Below are 10,136 nucleotides of genomic sequence, written 5' to 3'. Positions count from 1 at the left end.
GCACGCCCTTGCATCAGCATCGGACGTGTGCGCAGAAGGCTTTGCGGGCCGTTGCTCAGAGGGACCAGGGCCAGCCGCAGCCCTGGGTTGTTCCCGGCTCTACGGTGTTGCCCGTCGCTGCCCGCCGGTGGGTTTCTGACCGCAACACTAACATGGAAGAAACACATCACATTAAAGAAATCTCTCTCTAGCATTCGCCCAGAAATCATTGCAACAGTTTACTTGTGGATATACCAAAAAATGATAGTCGTTAGTACCATTTTCGACCATGGAGGCACCACCATGCACCGAATCTAATTCGCCATTTCGCCGACAACGAATCCACCACGTTGGAGGCCCATTGTAGACATATCAGAACCCTGGACCAAACACTCCAGCATGTCGTCTTTTCAAACCGTACGTGCCTAGGGAGCTCACAGTTCATGGCTTCCATGATGAGTTGGAAGGCGAGATCTTTCATGCCATCCATGGTGAGCGCATCATCCTTCATCCCGGGAGCCGTAGGAGAAGCATCTGATGAGGAAGGAGCAGGGGATTTAGTTGGAGCAATAGCGTTCAAAGCACACAATGGAGGTAGCAAGTCGCGGGAGAGGGGAGAAAGGAGGAGCGACAAGCGGTTGCCCAAAGGGGGAGTATAGGAGGAGTAGAAGAGCAGCCTTTGAAGAGGGGCGAGGAAGAGCAGTGGGGTGGCTGGGCTACGGGCGGGGCACTCAAGAGATGAAGGATTAGAGAGGGTAGTCACGTGCGGAGAGAAGCTGCTGATATCTCAACCATTTTAAAATGCTCTCTCCAATTAGTGTCGGAGCTTTAGTTCAATGTAGTCTAAATTTAAATTAAAACTCCGACTAGAAACAATGGGCCGGGATGGAAGCTGGCAGCTTGAATGACCACTATAGAGAGGATTAAACCACCGCCGGCCTCACCGCCAACAAGCATGGGCTCGAAAGAAGGAAGGCCCCCATGTAGGCCGACCACCCTAACAATTGCCACTTTGCGTCACGACCACACATTGGAGATGTGTAGCCCCTCATGTCACCACCATTTCACTAGAACCTTGTCTCGCTCAGGTCCACATCAGGCACAACACCGCCCTCTACAACTTGCAGGGCAAAAGTAAGCATCAAATACTCATTGATTTAACAAAAACATTTAGAATGGGTCGTAACACAAACAACTTTGGAGGAGAATTAATGTAGACAAAATCCCCAAAACACAATTGCAACATACATTAAACCCTTCCAAATACATGTCTTGAATCATTCCACATGTCGCTTATGTGTACACGGAAAACACCATACACTCTTGTAGCGTGTTGAAACACTGGACGCAACACAAAAAATGCTTCGCCGCTTTCAGCGACAATGACCACAAATACGCCTCGCCAGAACCCGTTGGAGTCTTAGAACCATTTCATTGTTCATCTCATACTATCAAAGACGGTAGAGCTGCTCCGCTAGCTCGTCGCTGAATTTCCTCGGAGAGCAACAGAACACCGTTAAAATTCCCGAGCATAAAACCATCAACCAGTGGGTTATGTATGATCTGGAGAGGGCAGAGATGATCCGTCTTAGGAAAAAAGAGTACACTATTGAAACACATACTCAGAGCTTTGTGTTTCCGATGTTTATAATGGGTTTTGACTATGATAAATTTTGCATAAAGCTTTGATTTCAAGTGAATCACTTCTTCCTTTGCGATTAAGAAATGTAAACCAGGGACTTGTTTGGTCAAATTAAAAATATGAGAAATGGAAGGACTAGAAAAAAATATGAGTATATTTAATTGGTTATTAGTATGATTCTTTTTTGCATAAAGATCTTCTTTCAAGTAAATCACTTCCTTTTTTAGAATAACAATGCACATCAGGGATTTCTTTGGTCAAGCTAAAGATCACTGGTGGACTCAACTGAAAATATCGGAGAAGGAAGGACCAGCTTGAGAATCACCTTTGTTTTCCTTGAACGCAATGATCATCTAGAAAATAAAATGTAGTCATTAGTTAAAGCGTCAAACGGACTTCATATCATATCTTTTTTTAGTTCCATTGACCCAAAGAAACCCAGGCAATGAGGAATTTTAGGACGCTTGCACATCTTCTAATTATGTTTTTCGGGAAGATGGGAAATCTACTCATCTAACTCGGGATGTCCGATTTTGATACCATGTTGATCCAGTTGAAAAGAAAACAGGGAGCATATTTTCACTGGGGTAAAAACATGCAACATATTCATAGTTAAACAGGTTCGGCCATCTGAGTGAAAATATGTTTCACACAGAATATTTATTTTTTCTATGGCAACATGATTCTCTTGATGATTGTGTCACCAACTTATTTTGTTTCACTGTTTACATGAATCAGAAAGAATTTGCAAATATAAACAGCCAAACTTGTCCCTGTTGTAGTTGGATGCTCAGTTTAGGACACCAGATGCTCTGTAGGATTCAACGCTGTCTCTCAGGGTCTTCCCTAGAGGCCTGAAGGTCCACCCTAGCTTCTGGAGTTTCTCCGGACTAAAAATCATATTGTCTTCCACTTCAGTAAAGCTACAAGACAATTTGGAGAGAAAAAAATAAATTAGTTCCAAGTTACACATGGAAAAGCAGGAGGGAAGGCCAGCACCCAGCATTGAGCTGCATGTGTTGAATATTCCACAGTATATAAACGGGAAACTCCAGTATGCTTTATCCAATTTTCCAGCCCTATTCAAATACCTCTGGGTGATATACATACATGCTTATCTCAGAAAAATACATGGACTTTGAATTCTACACAAAGTCAACCAAAGGTTGATCATCCTTCTTTTTAAGGGAATGTCAAGTTGTCAACTACCTCATAACATGCATAAATAGAATAGCTAGCACGTGTAATATAACACAAAGTTGCCTGCTGAGAAAAAGGTTTACCTTTTGGGATAAGTATAAGTTGGATATAAGGTCTTCAGAATATTTATCATATCAGAGACTTTTACTGGAGGTGAATTGCAGATGTACCGTCCAGACATATCTGATTTTTCATATGACAGAAGAAGAGCATCGGCAACATCACGAACATCCACTACATTCCTGAGTTTATTTTCTACAGTCTCATGTTCTCCTGCAAAAGAAAGCTATATCAATTTTTACAGGAACATAATTATAAGCATTAACTAGTTCAGTGAACAACTTGATTTTAGTTATGTGGAGGTCTTCTATGCTATTGATTAATATGCTTTGTTGAGTTGGATACAGGCACCCAGTGCACACCTATCATTTCTGGTATCCATGTTTAAAAATAGCAATGCTGAGTACAGTATATTCTTATTTATAGAACCGCATTAAAACCAAGAGAGGTGTAAATAAATACGTAGTACACCCACCTTTGAAATAATTAAGGAGTACTTTACTGCTAGAGTTTACTGTAGACTGCATCAAGGGTCCAATTACCAATGATGGGCAAATAGTTACGATGTCCAACCCAGTTTTTGCTGCATAAGCAAAAGCCTCGCGCTCTGCCAGCGTTTTGGATAGGTAATACCAATCCTGTCAAAATAACAACACACATTATTTGTTTTAAACGGGTGGTCCAAAAAAAATTCAGAACGGAGGGAGTAGGAAATAAGAGACCAGGAACATCTTGTGTGGTTAGCAGAAGAATGTTGTATTATCATAAAGCTGTAAGCTTGTACGGAGTACCAGGTATTGATTGGGCTTCCTTTAAAAAAAAATAGGATGGAGGACAGGGATAGGCGTTATGGGTTCGGTTCCAAATAGGATGTTATGGATTTGTTTGAACCAAAATGAAGATCTATGTGCAGATTATCACCCACTGACAGCAGTAGCAATGCATGTTTTGGACCATACAGAATCCGGACAGGACACATTATATTGAAGTGGCTGTTGACATGAAATTTGGACAGGTGTTCTGATGCTGCGTTGCGGTGTTGCAATAGGTATGTGAGTGTGTGCAACAGGATTTTAGTGCTGTTTTTGCAGCTAAACACATGTAGTCTACATTGAGCTTAGTGGTTTCTCCTTGAGTCAAAGTTGGAAACATGGTGGTTGATTTCCCCACCCTTTTATCTAAAAAAAAGAGAGATACAATTCAAGATTAAAATCAACTCTTAGTCATATACTACCTCAAAGAAACTCTTAGGTCGTGTACATTCCAAGCGAAAACATTGAATCGAAAGTTTAGGAGTCTATGCAATACAATAGACTGTGTGGGCTAAACAATGAGGTGTTGCCTTACTCCATTCTTTCTGCAGTGGTCCTCGTCTGACCAGCTGTCTTCATCAAAGGCTTTGCCCTCAGGCCAGCTAGGATTAGCGACGATAGCAGCGCCCGAAGAGACCATGATAACTCGCTTAACTTTTGCCTCATGGCAGGCCTTCAACACGTTCAGTGTGCCCGTTACAGCAGGAGCTATGATCTCTGCCTACAACAAAGCAGCAACGGTTCCATTTTCAGTAAATACTAACTTCGTTAAAATTCAGTGATTTGTAATTATGTTTTTTTTTTTTTGAGACCCGTGATTTGTAATTATGTTTATGTTCCTGACAATTATTCACCTCTGGGTTGGTTGATCGGCCAGAGGGAACAGGGCAGGCAACATGGAAGACGCCCTCGCAGCCAGCAATCGCTGACGCTACACTGTCGTAGTCCAACAGATCAGCCTTGACCAGCTGCAACCTTTCCTCGGCACCTTCTAGCACCTTGAGATGGGCGTTCTTAGCATCACCTGAAGCACATTCACACAGAAAAAAGCTCACCACTATGAGCAGTCCAGAGTCCAGGCTGCCATCGCATATCGCATGATAAGTCCATCACAACGACAAGTACACCCAAACGATGTTCAAGATTTAAGAGCTACGAATGTAATACAGTATATCTTGTGATATGCATCTCGGCGTTCCACCACACATTTTGCCCCACGAGAATGGATCTAGACAAAACGGAAAACTGCTGGAGCATCAAACTTTAGGATCTCAAAGAGCATACAACCACGAGCTTCAGTTGACTGACTCCCAAGTCCCAACAACCACATATTGTCGGCTTCACCTCTGTATCAACATCAACTACTCTCTACTGATCTGTTCCTACATACTACAGCATAAACATTAGGAGTAGATCTTAGACGGCACAGCAAATGGAATAAACCTTCTGGGAATGGGAATGGGAGCGGATCGAAGCGAGGTGGACCGGGGCGTGCTCTTACCAGGATCGCGCACTGTGCCGCGGACGGTGTACTGGCCCTTGGAGAGGAGGAGCTTGACGAGCCACGAGGCGATGAAGCCTCCCGCTCCGGTCACGCAGACGCTCTTCGTCGCCGCGGCCTCCATGTTCTTACCTTTTCTCCGCGGCCTCTACAGCTCTACTAGCTAACTGCTCCCTCCTCTGCTCTGTGCAGTCTGCTCTGCCGAGTTTGGTTGTTGAGCATCTCGCGAAGCTGCGCTGAGGTGGACGGCAGTCGGCGGTTGCGCTGAGTTCAGAATTTCTTTTAGTACATCTTTCTCCGTTTGGTCCTCGGATTTTGGCGAATCTATTTAGGGCGTCTGCAGTGTTAGAGCAAAGCAAAAAAAATTCCCTTTTTGTAAATTAGAGCAAAAAAAAAGTGACCTGGGTTCATTTATTCTCGACACTTAGGCGTATTCCTATGTTTTGATATGAATACCAATAATTTTGGCAAAACAATGACGGTTTTGGGAAAATAGCGGCGACTTTAACAAAACAACGGTGATTTTAACAAAAATGAATACCAAATTGCAAATTCCTAGTTATGAAGCCTCCCGCTCTGGTCACCCACACGCACAAAATGCACACCTCTAAATTTTATTATTCAAGCAACGCTCAAGACAATCGAAGCCAATATTGTCTTACAGAAAAGCTACAATGTGGTCAGAATAGGCAGAGAAACCTTCCACAGACATCTCATGCTCATGCAATACATCAACATTGGTTGCTCAATCAAGGACACCTGCAGTCCTGTATGATTCGACACCATCCCTGAGGGTCTCTTCAAGTGGCCGGACTTTCCAGCCCAGCATCTCGAGCTTTCTGGAACTAAATGAAGGCTCATCACTCACTTGGACAAACCTGCGATTGGTTTGGAACAAAATTGGGCATTAGGTCACAATAGCCACGCCATGACATGCCACCATCACCACTAAGCTGGAAGCATGATTAACTTATAGGCAGAAATAACACAATGATCAATGATCACCATTATTGGGTAATTCCACAAGGTACAAAGCACCCTAGCAAATAATCAGGAACGGCGTCTATCACCAAAAGTTAGCTAGACACGCAAATCACAGGAAGAGTTCTAATAAGGGCCACCAGGTTTCATTTCTTATGCATCTACTGAAACTATGGTTACGCTTACTTGCTGGCAAATTTGTAAGCGGGATACATGCTCTTCAGTAGGTCTATGACATGAGAGACCTTCGTTGCATGTGAATTGCATACATAGCGTCCGGAGACCTCTGGGTTTTCATACACCAGGACAAGAGCATCGGCAAGGTCCCGAACATCTACGAAGTTTCGAATTTTACTCTTCACCTCGTGATCACCTGCAGATAAGTCAGGGGACATCAAAGATGGTCGCTTTCCACACATTGGAGGGCCTAATGCAGCCATATAAACATACTGGAGTGAATTCAGGCGGTGGAAATGGCAATTTCTTAGTGTCGCGAAGTGAGGCAAACCTGTCAAGAAATCAACTATGACCGAGCTGCTGGTGTTCACTGTAGGCTGCAACAAGGGCCCGATCACCAAGGATGGGCAGACTGTCACAACATCTAGTCCGCTTTTCTTTGCGTATTCGAAGGCCTCAAGCTCTGCTAGTGTTTTGGCAAGGCAGTACCAATTCTGTAAGAACAAAGGGAGGCAGAATCAGAACCTGTGAAAACCGAAACCCACATGTCTGCATAAGTAGGATGATGTCTGAAACGCATGAATTTCACTGAAACGGTTCAATTCTGAAAGAACGTTATGTTTACACAATGTGAGACTAGCAGGTGGATGTTTTAGATTCAAGGCTCCACGAGCCCGACTTTAAATTAATAAAGCCCACAACGGCCAGAGTTTACAAAATGCTGAAAGACAGCTTACAGGTGACGAAGAACAAGCACTAAAAAGAAAAAGACATTGAAGCAAAGCTTGATCTACGACGCCATTGTCCCGCGCTGCGAACCGACTGAAGAGGAAGTGAGATTCTGGGAGCACGCCACACAGGACTCGTACCATCGTCGAACACCATAGGAAAGCACAATGCCAGACGCTCCACCTCCGAAGAAAACCCCTGTTTTCTCGCCCCGGATCGGGGGGCGCCGCACCTGTCAAGAGGGGGATCTGCTCACCTGAGCACGCCTGGGCAAAGCTATGAGATTGGGAAGACGCTGGCCACCGCCACACCGCGTCGCTACCGGAGACCGCCACCGCCGCCACAGCAACCATCACCACGCCGCGACCCAAACTGCCAGAAAAGAACACACCGAAGCTGCGGGAAAGAAAGTGCCAGTGCCCATGGTTGGCACCCTAGCTCAACCACCGGATCACTGCGGCTACCGGAGAAGGGACCCTTCCCCTCTCACTCACCAAGGCAGAGAGCGCCGGGGAAAGCAGAACGCCGCGCCAGCACCAGCCCTGCAACACAGAAGACGCCCGCTCCCAGCAGCCAAAACCACCATCGAAGACACGACCACTGACCTAGCCATCCCAAGGCGGCGCCTTCAGGAAGGGGACGACGCCGGAGCGCCGCCGCCGCCCAAGCCGAGGCTTTTGGGTTTTCACCCGAGATAGGCAAGACAGGGAGGGGAAAGAGTACCTCGAAATCGCCTTCAAGAAGGAGATCGGCGCCAATAGCGTCGACGACTTCGTGGCCGCCCCGTCGGCCAAGGGTTTCCCCCGGTCCAGCGCTCCACCTCCAACTGCAGCAACCCACCAGAGCAAGTCCAGGGTTGGGCAGGGTCGATCTTGACGCAGAAAGGCCACAGCTCCAGATCCGGCGCGGTAGACCACCGGGGCGATCTCCCCACCGCGTCCCTTCCACCGGCGCCTCGCCACCCGCGTAGCCAAGGCGCACAGCAACCAGCATCAGCAGACGGAGCCCGCCGGCAGGCCCACGCCGCCCTCCCCCAACATGAGGCCGCCGCCTCAGATCCCAGAGCCCCACCGAGGCCACCTCCGTAGAACACCTCCCGAGCCATCGTCAGGCCAGGGACCTGCCGACGGAGCAGAGGGCGCCCCGGAACGGCGACGTCGACCACAGCAAACCCGGCGCGAGATCCTCCAGCTAGCGAACGCGCGGGGAGGCGGGCGCCCAGATCCCCGCCGCCCCCTTCACCGGCGTCGCGGGCTTAGCCCGGCGGCGCCTTGGGGGGCGACGAGGAGATCCTGGAGGGGGGAGGGGCGGCGGCGGCGGCGGGCTAGGGTTTCGCCCTCTCAGTCGCCTGGAGGGGTGACCCGAGAGAGCGAGGAGTAATTTTTTTTTTGATGGTACCGTCAGCAGGTGGATGTTTCAGCAACCCATTGAGACTTTGTAGCACAATTGTAACATCACGCTGCAGTAAGGTGTGACATGTGTCACGACGTCATGATTTGGTGATCTCACCTCGGTCGTCCTGCAGTACTCGACGTCAGACCAGCAGTCTTCATCCATGGCCTTGCCTTCAGGCCAGCTGGGATTCACCATGACAGCAGAGACGGAAGAGACCACCACAACCCTCTTAACCTTGGCCTCCGAGCATGCCTTGAGGACATTAATCGTGCCGGTCACAGCAGGAGCAATCAAATCAGCCTGCACGAACATGGATTTGGTAACTACAAGAACATGACGAGTTTCCCCTGTTTTGTTTTTTGCTTGTTGGCAAATGATCGAACAGATAGAGGGAAAGCGATAGGAAAGAGGGGTGAACTGACAACTGACGTGCCTCGGGGTTGGGGGTGGAATTGGCGAGGACGGGGCAGGCGACGTGGAAGACGACGTCGCAGCCGGCGACGGCCGCCGCCATGCTGCCGTAGTCCAGCAGGTCGGCCTTGAACAGCCGCAGCCTCTCCGCGGCGCCGTCCAACGCCGGCAGGTGCGCGTTCTTGGCGTCGCCTTCCGACAGGCACAGGAAAATCGAATCTCTGTTCAGTAGCCGTCACAGTCAACCGAAGAATCCAATGATTCAAGAACTGGAACTCACCGGGGTCACGGACGGTGCCGTGGACGGCGTAGCGACCGCCGCGGGAGAGGAGCAGCTTCACCAGCCACGAGGCCACGAAGCCGCCCGCGCCGGTCACGCACGCCGTCGTCGTGGTCGTCCTCCCGGCGTCATCCATCGTTGCGATGGTAAGAGTATGGTGATCGATGGGATTATGGGACAGAGGAAGAGGATCGGCCTTACCTTACTGGCTTAGTGTAGTGCAATTACTTGAAAGGATGGCTGCACTGATTTGGCTCGCTATTAGAGCACGTGGAAATTGCATGGGTTGACAAACACAATGCCTACAGTATCATATTTTACCGGTGAATTATGCAGTAGATGGATAGGGATGGCCAATTAAGTATGCAAGTTAGCTCGTGCCGACTGCGTATCATCTGTCCTGTTTCATAACATAAGCCCTTTTGCCAAGCTAAAATAGCTTGTTAAAAAGAATTATATTATGAAACGCGAGGGAGTAATTTGTAAGATGCTTAGATGAGTGCTTATAAAAATAGATCAAGCATTTTAGTAAGCAATGATGCTTATTTGCATCGGAGTTGTGCCTAGTTAAGCGTCTAACTAGTATAAATAAGCACCGGTTCTTAACAAAAGATTGGTTTATTTCTTTAAGGACCTCTCATAAGCATATTGCATTTTACATGCCTTAAGACCATTTCCAAGAGTATATTTATCAGAGAATCAATATGTGGTTGGATGGTTGGAAGAATAGTGGTACCTCCAAACAAGAGATTAAACCCTAGGTTAGGTATTTTGGTGTTTTCGTTCGATAGCGAGACGTTTGTGTTGACTTTGTCAATCTTAACATCCGTAGGATCAGTTTCTTGCACTCTCAAAGGTGCTCATATATAGGAGTAAAGTCTATGTGTGTACGTTCATAGAAGCGAGTGTACCTGCATATTTGTGATCGTTTATGTATTTATTTTGTTTCGCAAAAAAGAGCACACCTAT

At 47.2% G+C, this 10,136-nt stretch overlaps 1 protein-coding gene and 1 pseudogene across 1 annotated transcript; both read right to left on the bottom strand.

Moving 5' to 3' along the window:
• Positions 1-2,269: 2,269 nt before the first annotated feature.
• Positions 2,270-5,318, bottom strand: LOC124683850 (cinnamoyl-CoA reductase 1-like). The gene is made up of 6 exons (XM_047218281.1): positions 5,195-5,318; positions 4,548-4,717; positions 4,229-4,414; positions 3,357-3,519; positions 2,905-3,094; positions 2,270-2,544 (listed from the first exon to the last, which is right to left on the bottom strand). Exons 1-6 carry the CDS (start codon positions 5,316-5,318, stop codon positions 2,412-2,414), a joined length of 966 nt encoding a protein of 321 aa, XP_047074237.1. The 3' UTR covers positions 2,270-2,411.
• Positions 5,319-5,787: 469 nt separating this feature from the next.
• On the bottom strand, positions 5,788-9,303 carry LOC124683849 (annotated as a pseudogene).
• Between the last annotated feature and the right edge of the window lie 833 nt (positions 9,304-10,136).

This window comes from Lolium rigidum, chromosome 1 (assembly GCF_022539505.1).
Source record: "Lolium rigidum isolate FL_2022 chromosome 1, APGP_CSIRO_Lrig_0.1, whole genome shotgun sequence".
In the NCBI taxonomy this organism is placed as follows: Eukaryota; Viridiplantae; Streptophyta; class Magnoliopsida; order Poales; family Poaceae; genus Lolium; species Lolium rigidum.
Note: the sequence above shows the minus strand (reverse complement) of the source record. Positions and strands in the feature narration are given on the sequence as shown.

Bases quoted from the DNA above. Each gene is read 5' to 3' on its own strand.
- LOC124683850 (XM_047218281.1), bottom strand. From the start codon at position 5,318: ATGGAGGCCGCGGCGACGAAGAGCGTCTGCGTGACCGGAGCGGGAGGC. The intron at 4,718-5,194 runs GTAAGAGCACGC...AATGTGCTTCAG, and splicing joins CGGCACAGTGCGCGATCCTG to GTGATGCTAAGAACGCCCAT. The intron at 3,095-3,356 runs GTGGGTGTACTA...TTTCTTTTGCAG, and splicing joins ACTCCTTAATTATTTCAAAG to GAGAACATGAGACTGTAGAA.